The sequence below is a fragment of the Coregonus lavaretus genome, assembly GCF_964263955.1.
Source record: "Coregonus lavaretus genome assembly, chromosome: 9".
Taxonomy (NCBI): domain Eukaryota; kingdom Metazoa; phylum Chordata; class Actinopteri; order Salmoniformes; family Salmonidae; genus Coregonus; species Coregonus lavaretus.
This window is the reverse complement of record NC_139996.1, coordinates 6,858,394-6,879,178: the sequence shown is the minus strand read 5'-3', so window position 1 is coordinate 6,879,178 and position 20,785 is coordinate 6,858,394. Positions and strand designations below refer to the sequence as shown.

Sequence of the window (20,785 nt, the reverse complement as noted above, 5' to 3'; positions counted from 1 at the left end):
TGCAAGATCTCACCTCGTGGAGTTGCAATGATCATGTGAACGGTGAGGAATCAGCCCAGAACTACACGGGAGGATCTTGTCAATGATCTCAAGGCAGCTGGGACCATAGTCACCAAGAAAACAATTGGTAACACACTACGCCGTGAAGGACTGAAATCTTGCAGCGCCCGCAAGATCCCCCTGCTCAAGAAAGCACATATACAGGCCTGTCTGAAGTTTGCCAATGAACATCTGAATGATTCAGAGGAGAACTGGGTGAAAGTGTTGTGGTCAGATGAGACCAAAATCGAGCTCTTTGGCATCAACTCAACTCGCCGTGTTTGGAGGAGGAGGAATGCTGCCTATGACCCCAAGAACACCATCCCCACCGTCAAACATTGAGGTGGAAACATTATGCTTTGGGGATGTTTTTCTGCTAAGGGGACAGGACAACTTCACCGCATCAAAGGGACGATGGACGGGGACATTTACCGTCAAACCTTCCCTCAGCCAGGGCATTGAAAATGGGTCGTGGATGGGTATTCCAGCATGACAATGACCCAAAACACATGGCCAAGGCAACAAAGGAGTGGCTCAAGAAGAAGCACATTAAGGTCCTGGAGTGGCCTAGCCAGTCTCCAGACCTTAATCCCATAGAAAATCTGTGGAGGGAGCTGAAGGTTCGAGTTGCCAAACATCAGTCTCGAAACCTTAATGACTTGGAGAAGATCTGCAAAGAGGAGTGGGACAAAATCCCTCCTGAGATGTGTGCAAACCTGGTGGCCAACTACAAGAAACGTCTGACCTCTGTGATTGCCAACAAGGGTTTTGCCACCAAGTACTAAGTCATGTTTTGCAGAGGGGTCAAATACTTATTTCCCTCATTAAAATGCAAATCAATTTATAACATTTTTGACATGCGTTTTTCTGGATTTTTTTGTTGTTATTCTGTCTCTCACTGTTCAAATAAACCTACCATTAAAATTCTAGACTGATCATTTCTTTGTCAGTGGGCAAACGTACAAAATCAGCAGGGGATCAAATATTTTTTGCCCTCACTGTATATCTATGGGAATAATATCTATTGGAATTATAATGTGTGTGTGTGTGTACAGTACCTTCAGAAAGTATTCAGACCCCTTGACTTTTTCCACATGTTGTTATGTTACAGCCTTATTCTAAAATGGATGAAATAATAATATAATAATAAGCCATTTAGCAGATGCTTTTATCCAAAGCGACTTACAGTCATGTGTGCATAAATTTTTACGTATGGGTGGTCCCGGGGATCGAACCCACTACCCTGGCGTTACAAGCGCCATGCTCTACCAATTGAGCTACAGAGGACCACCCATAAATAAATACAACATCTTCCTCATCAATCTACACACAATACCCCATAATGACAAAGCAAAAACAGGTTTTTAGAAATGTACCTTATTTACAGAAGTATTCAGACCCTTTGCTATGAGACTTGAAATTGAGCTCAGGTGCATCCTGTTTCCATTGATCATCCTTGAGATGTTTCTAAAACTTGATTGGAGTCCACCTGTGGTAAATTCAATTGAATAGACATGATTTGGAAAGGCACACACCTGTCTATATAAGGTCCCACAGTTGACAGTGCATGTCAGAGCAAAAACCAAGCCATGAGGTCGAAGGAATTGTCCGTAGAGCTCCGAGACAGGATTGTGTCGAGGCACAGATCTGGGGGGGAAGAGTACCAAAAAATGTCTGCAGCATTGAAGGTCCCCAAGAACACAGTGGCCTCCATCATTCTTAAATGGAAGAAGTTTGGAACCACCAAGACTCTTCCTACAGCTGGCCTCCTGGCCACACTGAGCAATCGGGGGAGAAGGGCCTTGGTCAGGGAGTTGACCAAGAACCTGATGGTCTCTCTGACAGAGGACAACCATCTCAGCAGCACTCCACCAATCAGGCCTTTATGGTAGAGTGGCCAGACGGAAGCCACTCCTCAGTAAAAGGCACATGACAGCCCACTTGGAGTTTGCCAAAAAGCACCTAAAGACTCTCAGACAACGAGAAACAAGATTCTCTGGTCTGATGAAACCAAGATTGAACTCTTTGGCCTGAATGCCAAGTGTCACGTCTGGAGGAAACCTGGCACCATCCCTACGGTGAAGCATGGTGGTGGCAGCTTCATGCTGTGGGGATGTTTTTCAGCGGCAGGGACTGTGAGACTAGTCAGGATCGAGGCAAAGATGAACAGAGCAAAGTACAGAGAGATCCTTGATGAAAACCTGCTCCTGAGCGCTCAGGACCTCAGACTGAGTGGAAGGTTCACCTTCCAACAGGGTAACGACCCTAAGTACACAGCCAAGACAACACAGGAGTGGCTTTGGGGCAAGTCTCTGATTGTCCTTGAGTGGCCCAGCCAGAGCCTCTGTACGCCTATGTAGATATTCCAATAAAAATCAGCCGTTTCCAGATACAATAGACATTTACAACATTAACGGTAGTGTGTATATATGCTTTAGTTTCATAAATAAAATTGGGAATTATAATATCGCTAACATAATTATAACATATTTCAAGTATATCTCTATGGGAATTATAATCAGTAATATATTTATATGGGAATGTCAATACATCTGTAATATCTCACTCTGTGTGTGTTCTCCCCTCTCCAGGGAAGATGGTGGGCTGTGCGGTGATCCATGTGAACGGTGATGATGTAGAGGAGGTGGTGCGAGCCACGCGGCTGGCGGTGGAGTACCAGAGACGCTTTAGGAAGGATGTCATCCTGGACCTGCTCTGCTACAGACAGTGGGGACACAACGAGCTGGACGAACCCGCCTTCACTAACCCTGCCATGTACAAGGTCATCCGGTAGGTTGTTCACTTCACTAACCCTGCCATGTACGAGGTCATCCGGTAGGTTGTTCACTTCACTAACCCTGCCATGTACGAGGTCATCCGGTAGGTTGTTCACTTCACTAACCCTGCCATGTACGAGGTCATCCGGTAGGTTGTTCACTTCACTAACCCTGCCATGTACGAGGTCATCCGGTAGGTTGTTCACTTCACTAACCCTGCCATGTACGAGGTCATCCGGTAGGTTGTTCACTTCACTAACCCTGCCATGTACGAGGTCATCCGGTAGGTTGTTCACTTCACTAACCCTGCCATGTACGAGGTTATCCGGTAGGTTGTTCACTTCACTAACCCTGCCATGTACGAGGTCATCCGTTGGTTGTTCACTTCACTAACCCTGCCATGTACGAGGTTATCCGGTAGGTTGTTCACTTCACTAACCCTGCCATGTACGAGGTTATCCGGTAGGTTGTTCACTTCACTAACCCTGCCATGTACGAGGTCATCCGGTAGGTTGTTCACTTCACTAACCCTGCCATGTACGAGGTTATCCGGTAGGTTGTTCACTTCACTAACCCTGCCATGTACGAGGTTATCCGGTAGGTTGTTCACTTCACTAACCCTGCCATGTACGAGGTCATCCGGTAGGTTGTTCACTTCACTAACCCTGCCATGTACGAGGTTATCCGGTAGGTTGTTCACTTCACTAACCCTGCCATGTACGAGGTCATCCGGTAGGTTGTTCACTTCACTAACCCTGCCATGTACGAGGTCATCCGGTAGGTTGTTCACTTCACTGCCCTCTGAGGTATTTAACGATCAATTAATTGGACAGGGTTCTACTAATAAGTGACATTCTGGAAAGTGCAAACTGCCAACGTAAGGTTTTCCAGTGATTTATCCAACCAGGTAGCCTAAGTCATTGAGAACAAATTATCTTGTTTATTTCCTTGAACTGTTTAAAAAATATATATATTTCACTTTTATTTAAGCAGGTAAGGCAGTTGAGAACAAGTTCTCATTTACAACTGCGACCTGGCCAAGATAAAGCAAAGCAGTGCAATAAAAACACAGAGTTACATATGGAATAAACAAAGCGTACAGTCAATAACACAATAGAAAATCTATATACAGTGTGTGCAAATGTAGTAAGTTATGGAGGTAAGGCAATAAATAGGCCATAGTGCAAAATAATTACAATTTATTATTAACACTGGAATGATAGATGTGCAAGAGATGATGTGCAAATAGAGATACTGGGGTGCAAATGAGCAAAATAAATAACAATATGGGGATGAGGTAGTTGGGTGGGCTAATTACAGATGGGCTGTGTACAGGTGCAGTGATCGGTAAGCTGCTCTGACAACTGATGGTTAAAGTTAGTGAGGGAGATAAGTGTCTCCAGCTTCAGAGATTTTTGCAGTTCGTTCCAGTCATTTGCAGCAGAGAACTGGAAGGAATGGCGCAAAGGAGGTGTTGGCTTTGGGGATGACCAGTGAGATATACCTGCTGGAGCGCATACTACGGGTGGGTGTTTGCTATGGTGACCAATGAGCTAAGATAAGGCGGGGATTTGCCTAGAAGTGATTTATAGATGGCCTGGAGCCAGTGGGTTTGGCGGCGAATATGTAGTGAAGACCAGCCAACGAGAGCGTACAGGTGACAATGGTGGGTAGTATATGGGGCTTTGGTGACAAAACGGATGGCACTGTGATAGACTACATCCAATTTGCTGAGTAGGGTGTTGGAATTTATTTTGTAAATGACATCGCCGAAGTCAAGGATCGTAGGATAGTCAGTTTTACGAGGGCATGTTTAGCAGCATGAGTGAAGGAGGCTTTGTTGCGAAACAGAAAGCCGATTCTAGATTTAACTTTGGATTGGAGATGCTTAATGTGAGTCTGGAAGGAGAGTTTACGGTCTAACCAGACACCTAGGTATTTGTAGTTGTCCACATATTCTAAGTCAGACCCGTCGAGAGTAGTGATTCTAGTCGGGTGGGCGGGTGCAAGCAGCGTTCGATTGAAGAGCATGCATTTTAGTTTAACTATCGTTTAAGAGCAGTTGGAGGCCACGAAAGGAGTGTTGTATGGCATTGAAGCTCGTTTGGAGGTTTGTTAACGCAGTGTCCAATGAAGGGCCAGATGTATACAAAATGGTGTCGTCTGCGTAGAGGTGGATCTGAGAGTCACCAGCAGCAAGAGCGACATCATTGATATACACAGAGAATAGAGTCGGCCCAAGAATTGAACCCTGTGGCACCCCCATAGAGACTGCCAGAGGTCCAGACAACAGGCCCTCCGATTTGACACATTGAACTCTATCTGAAAAGTAGTTGGTGAACCAGGCGAGGCAGTCAGTTGAGAAACCAAGGCTATTTAGTCTGCCAATAAGAATGCAGTGATTAACAGAGTCAAAAGCCTTGGCCAGGTCGATGAAGACGGCTGCACAGTACTGTCTTTTATCAATTGCGGTTATTATATCGTTTAGGACCTTGAGCGTGGCTGAGGTACACCCATGACCAGCTCGGAAACCAGATTGCATAGCGGAGAAGGTACGGTGGGATTCGAAGTGGTCGGTGATCTGTTTGTTAACTTGGCCTTCAAATACTTTCGAAAGGCTTGATTGTATACTTGATAACAGTATAAGAATGAACTGACCATGAAGCCATGTGACCTCACTAAACCCTGACCTTACCTTATTGTTTTCCAAGTGTATATTATTTGCTTTAGACTGTTTGCCCTTGTATACTCTTGATTACAGAACAATGTCCAAATGACATCAAATACCTACCCTTTCCTCATCTCCCCCAGCTCCAGGAAGAGCACCCCAGACTCTTACGCTGACCAGCTGATCTCAGAGGGCCTGATGACCGAGGAGGAGCGTGTTGCTATCAGGACAGCCCACTACGGCATGCTAAACGACAAGCTGGCCAACATGATCTTCTACAGCCCTCCACCCATCAACCTGCAGGTAACATTACTCTCTACAGCCCTCCACCCACCAGGTAACATTACTCTCTACAGCCCTTCACCCACCAGGTAACATTACTCTCTACAGCGTTCCACCCACCAGGTAACATTACTCTCTACAGCCCTTCACCCACCAGGAAACATTACTCTCTACAGCCCTCCACCCACCAGGTAACATTACTCTCTACAGCCCTCCACCCACCAGGTAACATTACTCTCTACAGCCCTCCACCCACCAGATAACATTACTCTCTACAGCCCTCCACCCACCAGGTAACATTACTCTCTACAGCCCTTCACCCACCAGGTAACATTACTCTCTACAGCCCTTCACCCACCAGGTAACATTACTCTCTACAGCCCTCCACCCACCAGATAACATTACTCTCTACAGCCCTCCACCCACCAGGTAACATTACTCTCTACAGCCCCCCACCCACCAGATAACATTACTCTCTACAGCCCTCCACCCACCAGGTAACATTACTCTCTACAGCCCTCCACCCACCAGATAACATTACTCTCTACAGCCCTCCACCCACCAGGTAACATTACTCTCTACAGCCCTCCACCCACCAGGTAACATTACTCTCTACAGCGTTCCACCCACCAGGAAACATTACTCTCTACAGCCCTCCACCCACCAGGTAACATTACTCTCTACAGCCCTCCACCCACCAGGTAACATTACTCTCTACAGCCCTTCACCCACCAGGTAACATTACTCTCTACAGCCCTCCACCCACCAGGTAACATTACTCTCTACAGCCCTCCACCCACCAGGTAACATTACTCTCTACAGCCCTTCACCCACCAGGTAACATTACTCTCTACAGCCCTTCACCCACCAGGTAACATTACTCTCTACAGCCCTCCACCCACCAGATAACATTACTCTCTACAGCCCTCCACCCACCAGGTAACATTACTCTCTACAGCCCTCCACCCACCAGATAACATTACTCTCTACAGCCCTCCACCCACCAGGTAACATTACTCTCTACAGCCCTCCACCCACCAGATAACATTACTCTCTACAGCCCTCCACCCACCAGATAACATTACTCTCTACAGCCCTTCACCCACCAGGTAACATTACTCTCTACAGCCCTTCACCCACCAGGTAACATTACTCTCTACAGCCCTCCACCCACCAGGTAACATTACCCTCTACAGCCCTCCACCCACCAGGTAACATTACTCTCTACAGCCCTCCACCCACCAGGTAACATTACTCTCTACAGCCCTTCACCCACCAGGTAACATTACTCTCTACAGCCCTCCACCCACCAGGTAACATTACTCTCTACAGCCCTCCACCCACCAGGAAACATTACTCTCTACAGCCCTCCACCCACCAGGTAACATTACTCTCTACAGCGTTCCACCCACCAACCTGCAGGTCTGTGATGTGCAATAATTTCAAATACTTTAGATGGGCTTGATTGAGTTTGCCTCGTACAATGGAACCAATAGAATAGTTGGCACTACAGGCAGACTAAAGCAAACGCTCAAAATATGTGACCGTTTGTACCCAGGTCTGCTGATGAGAGCATTCTGAGGTGTTGGAGAAACGAGCAGAATGCATGCTTCTATTGTTTGCTGTAACAAATGGACTAATAAAGTTGTGTTGTTGTTGTTGTTTCAGGGGCGCTGGGGAGGTCTGGTGGAGCCCCAGGCCAGGGTCACTCACTGGGACACCGGGGTGCCTGCCCCCCTGCTGCAGTACGTAGGGGCCAAATCTGTGGAGATCCCCGAAGGGGTCCAGCTACATGGTCACCTGGGGAAGATGCACGTGGCGGTAGTAACACTTTATAGAATATACAGTTGAAGTCGGAGGTTTACGTACACTTAGGTTGGAGTCATTAAAACTAGTTTTTCAACCACTCCACAAATGTCTTGTTAACAAACTATAGTTTTGGCAAGTCGGTTAGGACATCTACTTTGTGCATGACACAAGTAATTTTTCCAACAATTGTTTACAGACAGATTATTTCACTTATAATTCACTGTATCACAATTCCAGTGGGTCAGAAGTTTACATACACTAAGTTGAATGTGCTTTTAAACAGCTTGGAAAATTCCAGAAAATGATGTCATGGCTTTAGAAGTTTCTGATAGGCTAATTTACATCATTTGAGTCAATTGGAGGTGTACCTGTGGATGTATTTCAAGGCCTACCTTCAAACTCAGTGCCTCTTTGCTTGACATCATGGGAAATTCAAAAGAAATCAGCCAAGACCTCAGAAATCAAATTGTAGACCTCCACAAGTCTGGTTGATCCTTGGGAGCAATTTCTAAACGCCTGAAGGTACCATGTTCATCTGTACAAACAATAGTATGCAAGTATAAACACCATGGGACCACGCAGCCGTCATACCGCTCAGGAAGGAGACGCGCTCTGTCTCCTAGTGATGAACGTACTTTGGTGCGAAAAGTGCAAATCAATCCCAGAACAACAGCAAAGGACCTTGTGAAGATGCTGGAGGAAACAGGTACAAAAGTTTGAGTTTGAGTTTGAGTTTATTTTTACAGGGACAGTGCACATTAATCAACGTTTCAGTAAAAGTGCCGGTTTTAGCCAGCCGGCTAATTTTCAACCGCAGTCCCTGGGCAAAGTATCTATATCCACAGTAAAACGAGACCTATATCTACATAACCTGAAAGGCCGCTCAGCAAGGAAGAAGCCACGGCTCCAAAACCGCCATAAAAAAGCCAGACTACGGTTTGCAACTGCACATGGGGACAAAGATCTTACTTTTTGGAGAAATGTCCTCTGGTCTAATGAAACAAAAATAGAACTGTTTGACCATAATGACCATCGTTATGTTTGGAGGAAAAAGGGGGTTCCTGCAAGCCGATGAACACCATCCCAACCGTGAAGCACTGGGGTGGCAGCATCATGCTGTGGGGGTGCTTTGCTGCAGGAAGGACTGGTGCACTTCACAAAATAGATGGCATCATGAGGAAGGAAAATTATGTGGATATATTGAAGCAACATTTCAAGACATCAGTCAGGAAGTTAAAGCTTGGTCGCAAATGGGTCTTCCAAATGGACAATGACCCCAAGCATACTTCCAAAGTTGTGGCAAAATGGCTTAAGTACAACAAAGTCAAGGTATTGGAGTGGCCATCACAAAGCCCTGACCTCAATCCTATAGAACATGTGTGGGCAGAACTGAAAAAGTGTGTGCGAGCAACGAGGCCTACAAACCTAACTCAGTTACACCAGCTCTGTCAGGAGGAATGAGCCAAAATTCACCCAACTTATTGTGGGAAGCTTGTGGAAGGCTACCCGAAACGTTTGACCCAAGTTAAACAATTTAAAGGCAATGCTACCAAATACTAATTGAGTGTATGTAAACTTCTGACCCACTGGGAATGTGATGAAAGAAATAAAAGCTGAAATAAATAATTCTCTCTACTATTATTCTGACATTTCACATTCTTAAAATAAAGTGGTGATCCTAACTGACCTAAGACAGGGAATTTGTACTAGGGTTAAATGTCAGGAATTGTGAAAAACAGATTTTTTATGTGTTTGGCTAAGGTGTATGTAAACTTCCGACTTCAACTGTATATATAGATATATACAGTTGAAGTCCCAGTCGGGGTGGGGCGACCCCCCCGATTTAGCTACCATATATATATATATATATATATATATATATATAGCTACCATATATATATATATATATATATATATATATATATATATATATATATGGTAGCTAATTCGGGGGGGTCGCCCCGACCGGGACGCAAACCCAGGTCCAGTGACTGTCAACATTAGCCATTATGCCAACAGATCTGAACCTCCTGGATGAGGTTGCTAGGTGTTGCGTTAAGGTCGCTACAATATAGCGCTTTTCTTTTTGTGAACAATGATTTGTTTTTCATGCATATCCTACACAATTAAAGATTCAAGATACAATACATACAGTATGTACTGTTCAATAGGAGAAAAACAAACAAAATGGAAACAAAACTAAAAGAACACCATACAAATGAAAAAGGACAAAATTGATTAAAGACCACAAGTACAGTATGTTTCAGCAATATAGCGCTTTTCTAAAGCCCAAATGTAATTGGGTGAGCGCAGGCCTCACTAGGGTGAACAGTGCAGTCTGTTGTTGCTTGTTAGAGCTGGATGAAGCTGTTTCATCTCGTTTTAAAGACTATCTGAAGCTCCATGACAACAGATCTGTTGTGTTCTTCTCTCAGGGTCGTCGTGCGAAGGTGGAGAATGGAACTAATCTGGACTGGTCCACTGCTGAGGCCATGGCCTTCGGCTCTCTGCTCTGCCAAGGTCGATGGCTTTTTACACTACAGAGCCAAACCAAGCTGTACTGAGCTGGCCTGGTTACGTATCCACCATAGTTGTTGGATATACCTGAGCCAGCACAGTTTGGTGTGGGTCGGCATGATAGTGTGAACAAAAAGGGATTGATTTTCATTTAATTGTATTTTACAGAAATTGCTTGTTAGATTTTGTTTTCCAGGTTGAACATTTCCATACAATGTCAATATTTACAACAACAAATTTTTTGTTGTTGTTAGTCATTTCTAAGTGTAATTCGCTCATGTCCCTGGCTTTGTGAGAACGTGTTGTGTTTATTCTGTTCTGCAGGGTTCAACATTCGCATCAGTGGGCAGGACGTTGGGAGAGGAACCTTCAGTCAAAGACATGCCATGATAGTTTGTCAGGACACAAATGATATGTACATCCCCCTCAACCACATAGACCCTGACCAGAAAGGATTCATGGAGGTATATGACACAGACCGATGACTATGTACCTCCCCATCAACCACATTGAAAATATTCCTGTAGCTAATACTGCTGCAGGGGTAGACAACTAGATTCAGCCGCGGGCCGAACATCATTATTATCATTTGTACACTGCAAATTGACCACAACTAAGCCTAAAAAGAGATTGTTATTTTCAAAAACAATCATTTCATACCTTGAATTACATTGAGACACGATCACATTTCTCTCTTGGGGACAGATTTCCTAAATTAAACTCATTTTTAGCTGAATTCTTGGTGATTTTATTATTTTGACTACTACAAACTTTGGGTGGGGCAAAAAAAATCCCTCCTGTTGCCAACCCCCATACTACTGAAACGACAAATCTGAAACAGTCACATGCTCATTATAAATAAACCATTACCTTGCTTACAATATGTTATGCTGGTATAGAGCGTGCACTGTTTGACGTCTGTGTGTGTGTGTGTGTGTGTGTGTGTGTGTGTGTGTGTGTGTCGCCCAGGTGTGTAACAGTGCCCTGTCTGAGGAGGCCGTGCTGGGCTTTGAGTACGGAATGGCCATCGCCCAGCCTAAACTCCTGCCCATCTGGGAGGCTCAGTTTGGAGACTTCTTCAACGGAGCTCAGATCATCTTCGACACCTTCATCTCTGGAGGTATGATACTCTGGTTAATTAATGGAATGAATGTCACTTCCTGTAGCCAAGGGCTATTTTTAGGTTAGTTCCTGTGTGTGCAGACAGTTGTACATGATGGACAGGGTTCATTCTAACCCCTCGTGGTGCACTTACAGTATACCTATCGGGACGGTTTCCTGGACACAGATGAAGCCTAGTTCTGGACTAAATAACATGTTTACCATTGAAAGTGGTTTTGAGTCCAGGGCTCGGCTCAACCCGTGTCCAGGAAACCGGCCCAGCAAAGCTTTAGAACTGAATGAGGAGAGCATGAGGTGGGTTTGAAGGAAGTAGCTGAATGAACGGAATATGGAGCCAACCCATTTTCTCATCTTCATGTCAGAGTAGAAATAATAGGCGGTTGTCTAACGACAACATATAAAGGCTTTATAGAGCCTTGATAAACACTACATAGATGCTCTCACAGATAACTGAGCTGGGTTTGTGGTTCCTACTCCAAGAGGCATAGTAGCTGCTAGATTGTGGGATACGTAAAGGCTTCATATAGCGTTCATAAAACCTTCATAATCACTAGATGGAGACGGGTTTCATTAGGTGTTGATTGAAACGTTTCCCTGTCTCTCCAAGGTGAGGCTAAGTGGCTCCTGCAGTGTGGGATGGTGATCTTGCTGCCCCATGGTTATGACGGAGCGGGACCTGAACACTCCTCCTGCCGCATAGAGAGGTTCCTACAGGTGAGCGGGACAGACGGTCCCAATAGGTTTGGCTGGGCTTCTTTGTCAAAAGTCTTTCCCCTTCAGTTTCTCTGCTCTCATCGCTTCCTTCTCAAAAACCCAATAGGGGAGGAAGGAGGGAATGGGTGAGGAAAGGAGGTGAGGAATTCAGGAAAGTATTTTGATTAAGAACCTGGGTCTACTATCTCTGTTATAGCTACCGAATACTGCTGGTCATATGATGATAATTGAAATGTATGGTTTCTTGTCTATCTAAATAACCATTGTCTCTCTCTCTGTCTCCCAGCTGTGTGACAGTAAAGAGGAGGGGGTGGATGGTGACAATATCAACATGGCCGTGGTCAACCCTACGACACCGGCACAGTACTTCCACCTGCTGAGACGACAGATGATACGCAACTTCCGCAAGCCGCTCATCGTGGCCGGGCCCAAGACACTGCTCCGATTCTCTGTAAGACATAAGAATATTCAACCTCTAATACAAGCAAGCCATAAAGTAGTAATTTAGGCTATTTGAGGGGATCAGTTTGAGCAAGGCACGATGCAGAAACACTCATCTTGATCACATAGAGCGTAGTTATTTGGGATGGAAGGTGATTTGTAGATCAGGGAATATTTGACTGAGTTGTATTTCCTTCCTGTCTACCTGTAGGGAGCAACATCCAGTCTGGCTGACATGGCTCCTGGAACATATTTCAAGCCTGTGATTGGTGACCCCTCAGCCACACCAGCAAGGTAAAGAAGGACCCACAATACACTCTCCATCAAATAGTACACTCTCCATCAAATAGTACACTCTCCATCAAATAGTACACTCTCCATCAAATAGTACACTCTCCATCAAATAGTACACTCTCCGAAAATAATTTCAATATGGAACCAAAAAAAGGTTATATGATGTGATAGAAGCAAAGTATTCAGACCCCTTGACCGTTTCCACATTTTCTTACGTTACAGCCTTATTCAAAAATGAATTAAATAAAAATATATTCCTCATCAATCTACACACAACACCCCATAATGACAAAGCATAAACAGGTTTTTAGAATTTTTTGCAAAAAAACAAAAACAAAACAGAAATACCTTATTTACATGTATTCAGACCCTTTGCTATGAGACTCGAAATTGAGCTCTGGTGCATCCTGTTTCCAATTATCATCCTTGAGCTGTTTCTACAGCTTGATCGGAGTCCACCTGTGGTAAATTCAATTGATTGGACATGATTTGGAAAGGCACACACCTGTCTATATAAGGTCCCACAGTTGACAGTGCATGTCGGCGCAGAAACCAAGCCATGAGGTCGAAGGAATTGTCCATAGAGCTCAGAGACAGGATTGTGTCGAGGCACAGATCTGGGGAAGGGTACCAAAACTTTCTGCAGCATTGAAGGTCCCCAAGAACACAGTGGCCTCCATCATTCTTAAATGGAAGAAGTTTGGAACCACCAAGACTCTTCCTAGCGCTGGCCTCCTGGCCACACTGAGCAATCGGGGGAGAAGGGCCTTGGAAGGTGACCAAGAACCCAATGGTCACTCTGATAGAGCTCTAGAGTTCCTCTGTGGAGATGGGTGAACCTTCCGGAAGGACAACCATCTCTGCAGCACTCCACCAAACAGGCCTTTATGGTAGAGTGGCCAGACGGAAGCCACTCCTCAGTAAAAGGCACATGACAGGCCGCTTAGAGTTTGCCAAAAGGCACCTAAAGACTCTCAGACCATGAGAAACAAGATTCTCTGGTCTGATGAAACCAAGATTGAACTATTTGGCCTGAATGCTAAGTGTCACGTCTGGAGGAAACCTGGCACCATCCCTACGGTGAAGCATGGTGGTGGCAGCTTCATGCTGTGGGGATTTGTTACGTGAATTATTTAACAAACTATTTCAGTGTCTCTGTGCGTCTCCCAAAAGGTTTTTTGGGATTTAAGTAACGGCCAGAGTCCCGGTCTGCATAGTCAGAGATATTTATTCATTGAGAATTCTGCCATCACAATTTTAGAGTCCATCTTTTATACTCATACGTCATACAAAAAAATCCTACACTCACACATTTCTAACACATTATACACAGTTTCAGGGTGTAATAATTAATCTATCAATTCCACCCTTTGACTAAATATTACACACATACAAAATATATGTTGTTATAGAAATGAATCACACTCATTGAAGTATATAAGTTGGTTTGCATATAAAAACATTACAGGTTCATCAGGGTTACCCCATGATTAAAAGCGTAACGTTACTTTTTAGCAATGGTAACTAGTACATCATACTTAAAACGAGACTTTAATACACAAAAGATCATTACAATAACTTTTAAACTAGAGATTTATAGTTCTAGGAAAACATCCAGTCTCAAACTATCTGGATCGTCGTCGTCCTCCACCAAGCCTGGTAGGTCATATCCTTCATTCCTTAGGTCGGATTCCGGGATTGGGCCGTATCTCACCATCTGTTGGGAAACCGCCTTCTCCATCGCCTTGCTCACCAACCCTCGGACACAGGGAATAAGACAACATCCACAAAGAACAAGTATACCCATAGAAGCTATAACTGCACCCAGAATAGTTACAACAATAGTTTTCCATTTACCAAATATGTTATCAAACCAACCGTTTAGGGAGCTATCAATACCAGAGTTCTCAGCCAGTTCGTTCGTCAGCGTGGTGAGTCCCTGAAGCGCTTTGGTCACGGACCCGTCCGGTGCTGTATTGTTGGGGATGAAAGTACAGCACATAGATCCAAACAGAACACAAACTCCGCCCCGCTCAGCCAAAAGCATATCTAAAGCTATTATATTCTGCCATGCCATTAAGCTAGTTGCCGCTGTCTGCTCAGCCAATCCCTTTATTGCATCACGAGTGTGGTTTATAAATCTTTGCTGGTTATAGTAAATATAATTTATCCAATCTACGTTTTTATTAATTGTTGACCACCAGAAAAGACTTGATTCAAACCCAGCTGCGATCTGATTCCTAGCTTTGAATTCTTCTGGAACCCCTCGAGGTACTCCTATCCCATCAATATATATCCTTTCATCAAAGGATCCCGGGAGGAGGTCCCGCTTTCTACGTGACAACTCACCAGTCTCTGACACGTTTGATTGTTTGCGTATGTAGGTGAGTTCACAATCTGTTATCACCACACAACCACCAGATGTCAGCACAGGCCTGATTTTGGTTCCTAAAATCCTCTGGCTGCAACAAAGAGGAGAGATTAGTCATGGTCTCTTTAGTTGTGACATTCTCTGTGTGGGAACAGGAGCTAAGATGCCCTACCCTGTATCCTATCTTACTAGTCCTAGAAAAACAATAATAAGAATCCCCTGAGACTTCAAACGGAGGCCACCTAGGTCGGGGTGACTTTGTTATTGGGGGATACAGATAGTGCAAGTTACTACAAGACTCCTTCACCACATTCCCAGGTGGCTTGAACAATTTTAACCTGACGGAGAGTTAAAGCCTGTCAAGGGGAACGAAGTAGTTGTTAACCTTGGTTTGGCTGTCCCACAGGCATAACAGTCCTCTTTAGACATAGTTATTGCCGTATACTGAATCCATTCCAACCACAGGTTAGGATCTCTATACCCCGTCTCCACCTGTACAACTTCCTTCAGGTCTATAGTTTGCACTATCTTCACCACAGCCCCGGTCTCACTACCTCCCTCAGAGAGGTTTACTCTATAGGGTGCCCCAGTTGAAGAGGATATCTCACTTGTCAGGTCTGTAACCTGTTTTAGCATAATTCGGACTTTCAGACAGTACCTACCCTCATATGGGTCGCACTGCCATTTCTGATAATTCCCTACTTTCACAATACTCCACCTGTCCTTAAACTGTGTATGGAGATTGACATATCCCCCCCCGCTCGGTATGAGCAACTACATAGTCCCAGGATGTACATGGTGACATACATATATATCTCCCATCCTTTACGATACTACCAGCCAGTAGTCCCCAACTCCCCAACTGGTCCGCAAAGACCTCAAAAGGTGATGTCCTTCCCTACAGTCCCTAGTACTTCCCCTTTCCCTACGTCTAGCTGTCTCCTATGCCTTCGTAGACTGTGCTCAGGTATTATTTTATCAACTTGTGTTAGGTTAACTACTACTTCTGGCGGATCAGGAGGGTTTGAGTGTGTTAGGAATATGGCCCCCACAATCAGACAGCTACCTACCGTCAGGAGACCTGTGAATCCCCACCCTCGCCCTGAGAACATGTCAGACGCCAGAGGCCAACCCATTGCTTTACCTTCTATCGAACTCACACAGGGATGATCAGACAGGGTAAGGGAATCTTCGTTAAGGAGCCAACCCCCGAGCCCTAGTGGTGATCGGTTCTTTCTCCTAACTCTGTGTTTGTTCGTCAGGTGTAGCTGGGTTTACCTTTTTGCAGTGTGTGACATGCACCCAGGTGGATCTTTCGGCGATTCTTACAGCGAAGGCCGTCACCAACAGGACCTGATATAGACCTTCCCAACTGGGCTGCTTACAGTTTTTCTTCTTTAAGGATTGGATCCACACCCAGTCACCTGGTTGGATGGAGTGGGTTACCTTCTCCTTTAGTTCACCTGTGGGGCACAAAACCTCTGACATACAGGTGTGGTTAATAAACTACCTTCTCACATGTTCTGCTAGGGTGCTCTCTAGTTCTATGTCTGCCTGTCTGGTCCTGCCAACTGTGGCATTCTGTAAGGTCTTCCAAACACTTTCTCAAAGGGGGATAACCCATCTTTATCTGGGGTTACACTAAATTTCTTCCCTTCACTCCGTGATAACTCTATAAAATCCATTTCCAATTGCTGGAAAGGGTGCTTAACCGGAGGATACTCACCCTGAGGTGCCCTTTGTCTGCCCTGGTGATTATTTTGAGCACAGATAACACATCTTGAACCAATTTTTTTATATTTTTTTTTTATATAATTAGTAATCCCATATGCAACAAAGTGTTGTCTAATCTGCTCTACCATCCATCCCTCCTTTTGACACATGTCACTGCCCATGTGTCAATATTACCACCTACCTAAACAATCACTTAGGTAATATTGGTAATTTATCATCCAATTGCCATCCCTTATTTGTATTTATTTTTTTAGACTGTCCCTTGCTTCTTTATTGCTCCTCCCACTTCCTGATCTCATTACTAAATAAATGATCTAGGTAATAGCTGTTTCGCATTAGATTGTGCCTTCCTCTGATTACTGCAGCTCATTGCATTAATTTAAATACCAACTTGTTGTTTATTAAAGCATACTAAAAATGAAATTTAAATGACAACATTTGATAATACCTCAACTTACTTCTATCCCGTAAAAGTAATCCAAGATTAGTACAATTGACTAGCAACAGGTATCCCTCATTCAGGGAAAGCTCTCTCTCTCTTCTGTTATTTTATGGTTCAAATCAAATATATTATTACCAAATTATAATCTTCCTCACACTTTTCATAGTATTATAAATTACCCTCAACTTGGTAAGTAACACCAGAAAGTTAAAACAGAGTTCAGAGGCAATTGAAATTATTCAACGAACTGTTCCATCCCATAGTATACCAAACATTACCATTATTCTAAATATTTCATAAATGTTACTTATCCCAAGTGTTCATTAAGTCCTCATGACATTCATTCTCATAAGAAATCATATATACCCCAAACTCAGCCAAAACCGAAAAACTCCATAAAATTCACTGTGCGTGCTCCTCCAAGACCTATCACCCTTGACCTGCTGAAAACCCCCCAAAATTGAAACAACAACCCTTTATAAACATCATACTAGGTGTGTTGTTTTTTATTTGAAAACCCCAATTAAAAAACAACAACCAAACAGCCAGGTCATGAGGACTCCTGATTTCTCTCTTCCCCTTCTGCCTACAGTTTCTTAACTGGTGCCCTTTCCTTGCACAGTAACTACACGGTTCCTCACATTCTCTAGCAAAATGTCCCGTTTTGTCACAATTGTAACACTTCCACTCACTCCTGTCTCCACTATTACCATTTCCTTCTTGTCTGTCTTTGCTACCGTAACCTCTATTCTCTCCTAGGTATTGACTAATAGTCTCACTGTCTCTAATTCAACACAAAACCCCATCATCAAATGTACTCCCAGCAGAACTGAAAAAAACAAAACAGACTGTGATTTCCAGGACACTGCACCTTTGTTTCTGGCCTCACTATCTCCCCGAGAATTGGCCCTCCCTCAAGGTCCCTCCCAATCTGCTCTTGGTAAACTGCAAACCTTTTATTGCTTCTGGTTTCATAGGGTAATGCTTCTGATACGGCCTATGATTAGATTTGGGTATCACCTGTACTGGAATTACCCCTTTTATTAATCCTATGTCTGCTGGACCCCGGGACCACAAATGCTCTGGACCTTCTTTTAAGTCTGAGTCCTGTTGTTCTGTCAACAGGTATTCCTCTCCTCAGCATCTGCTATTCTCATCTAAATGTACTATCTGTGGATGGGCTGTGTTGATCGCCACTCACAATATTGACCCAATCAGTGATCCTCTTACCCTTGGATACCCACTGGCCCATGTCTTTCCAGTCCTCTGCTGGCTCCTTTGCTAGGGACACATGTGGGCTCCATCTTTCCCTGAACTTTGGGGCCCTAGTTCCACCTCCACTGCTGCGTGGGTGTTGTCATAGTGAAACCATTTCAAGGCTATAGTCCTTTCTGTGGTTTTAAATAATGCTTCCTCATAGATTGCATCTGGACCTGGGTGTTTGTTATACCAGAGAGTACAGTGTAGGTCATCGGGGGACATTTTAGTGGGGCCTGGTACTACATCATCAGCAAGTTCCATCAAGGTTCGGGAATATCAGTTATTCCCCCCCTTAACAAATCTTGCCTATACCAATAACATGGCTCCCCTTCCCCACAGACCACCATATTGTCTCTGACTATGTGTACTTTCATTCCCCTCTCAGTGGAAATGACGGCCACATTCAATTTAGTCATTACATCACGTCCTAGTAAATTTACCGGACACAGCTTAGATATCAGGACGGGTATGGTTGCCTCTCCTCCTGATTGGTCATGTTTTAGGGTTATTGGGGCTGATAACCTTTCAATAAATTGATGACCAGAGGCAGATCGCACTATGATTTTCTCCCCATCAATCCTGACTCCATCTGGCTTGTCTGTTGCACAGATTGCTGTCCTGTAGGCTCCCGTATCACAAAGGAATGTAATTTTCTTACCCATTACTGTCAATGTCAAATAAGGTTTCTGTTCCTGTTGAAGTGCTAAGTCAATAGTAGCCAATTCAAACACCTCACAATTTGGATCAAAGGGTTCCTTAGTCTTCCCCTCACTAGAGTCTACTATTTCTCCCTCAAGGACTAGTCACGCCTTATCTTCCTCTTCCTCACGCTCAAAGCTGGGGGATGGACTTCTCTCTCTCTCTCTTCTCTCTTTTCTCTCTTTTCTCTCCCCGGTTTCCCTTCTTGCCCTCTCCTTTATGTTTGCAGCGGGAAAAGTTATGGCCTATCTTGCCACAGTATTTACACGGGGCCTCACATTCTTTGGCGAAGTGCCCTCCCTTGTTACAGTTAAAGCCCCTATTCTCCCCCCGTGGCCTTCACTCTTTCCTGCCTTATCTCCTCTCTCTCCTAAGTTTCTAGTTCTACCCGCCATCTCTCCCAGAGTGGCAATTAGTTACTCTGCATCTTCCTCTTCTTTCTTGGCTCTGTCCTGTCTGTTATTCTGCTCATGATGGATTGCATGTCTCTCTGAGGCTATTACACAATTCAGTTATTTTCCCAACATACTCTCCGTGATCGGCCCATGGCAAAAGTGTCCTCTGGGCATCCCCTGAAACCCACTGCCCTCTAACGGCAGCCCAAACCTTACTATTCCTGTTTTGGGGTGGGTCATTCCTTCTACCGCTCTGGCCACGTCCTCTGTGTTCATGGCCTGTCTGCTAAATGGCATATTTTTATTATTACTGTATACATCTAAGGTTGCTTGGGCCCCTTTCATACCCCGCCAATAGATTAGGTAAGGCTATCAGTGTGTAATGGCCCCCTCCTACTCTATCTCTCTCTCTCTCTCTCTCTCACTGCTTCTTTCTCCTTTACACACCTTATGTATCTGTTTAAGCATGGATTCGAGTTTATCTGCGTCTAGACGTCCCTCAAAACCATACCTCTCCCTCCACCTGGTTACATAATGGAGATTTCTTCTATCCCTGGATTCCATTTTAATTACATCAAGTATTTCTCGTCCCCAGTAAATTCTGGGACCTCTTGTGAGGATTTGCCCCCCATGGTTGGTACTGTTAAAAATCCCTTAGCCACCTTCTATATAACAAGTCAATTTAACAAGTAATTCAAAACAGCTTCACACAACAACACCTTGAATCACCCCTTCCTGTATATGTAATCTTGACTAGTCCCCCAGAATTATCTCATACTTTACAGAGGGATTTATCCCCACAATGTAATCTTGATAATTCCTGACAGTCTCATACAACAGGAATGGGTTCTCCCTCCTCTATACAACCACCTGGAATTATTCATAGATGTGACTTTTGAACAAACATTAGGTCTCACACGTATACAACCTTACATGATTATTGGTTAACACCATCGGTAACCCGGAGTTTATAAGGCTCCAGAACGGATAGAGTTACAGCAAAATCTACAGTTGTTTGTGACTTTTGACTTTACTAATATTCTATTTCTCACACATGCTATTTTAATTCCTTCTGGTGTACTTTTTGTATTTGTTTAACCCTGATTATTTGTTGACTGTTCTATAATCTCTTACAGGTTACATCCCATAGGTGTACTTTTAATAGTTCCTTCTATTTCAACACCGGGTAGTTTTTATTTGGTAATGGCCTATTACCATGAA

At 44.2% G+C, this 20,785-nt stretch overlaps 1 protein-coding gene across 1 annotated transcript in view; it reads left to right on the top strand.

Annotated features, from left to right (window-relative positions):
• dhtkd1 (dehydrogenase E1 and transketolase domain containing 1) overlaps positions 1 to 20,785 on the top strand; it is a 33,722-nt gene that overhangs the window by 7,266 nt on the left and 5,671 nt on the right. The window contains exons 7-15 of the mRNA XM_084168982.1: positions 2,631 to 2,829; positions 5,628 to 5,787; positions 7,435 to 7,587; positions 10,011 to 10,095; positions 10,417 to 10,556; positions 11,062 to 11,212; positions 11,822 to 11,928; positions 12,215 to 12,379; positions 12,581 to 12,663. Of these exons, the coding sequence (XP_084025108.1) occupies positions 2,631 to 2,829; positions 5,628 to 5,787; positions 7,435 to 7,587; positions 10,011 to 10,095; positions 10,417 to 10,556; positions 11,062 to 11,212; positions 11,822 to 11,928; positions 12,215 to 12,379; positions 12,581 to 12,663 (1,243 nt within the window). The remainder of the gene's footprint in view (positions 1 to 2,630; positions 2,830 to 5,627; positions 5,788 to 7,434; positions 7,588 to 10,010; positions 10,096 to 10,416; positions 10,557 to 11,061; positions 11,213 to 11,821; positions 11,929 to 12,214; positions 12,380 to 12,580; positions 12,664 to 20,785) is intronic.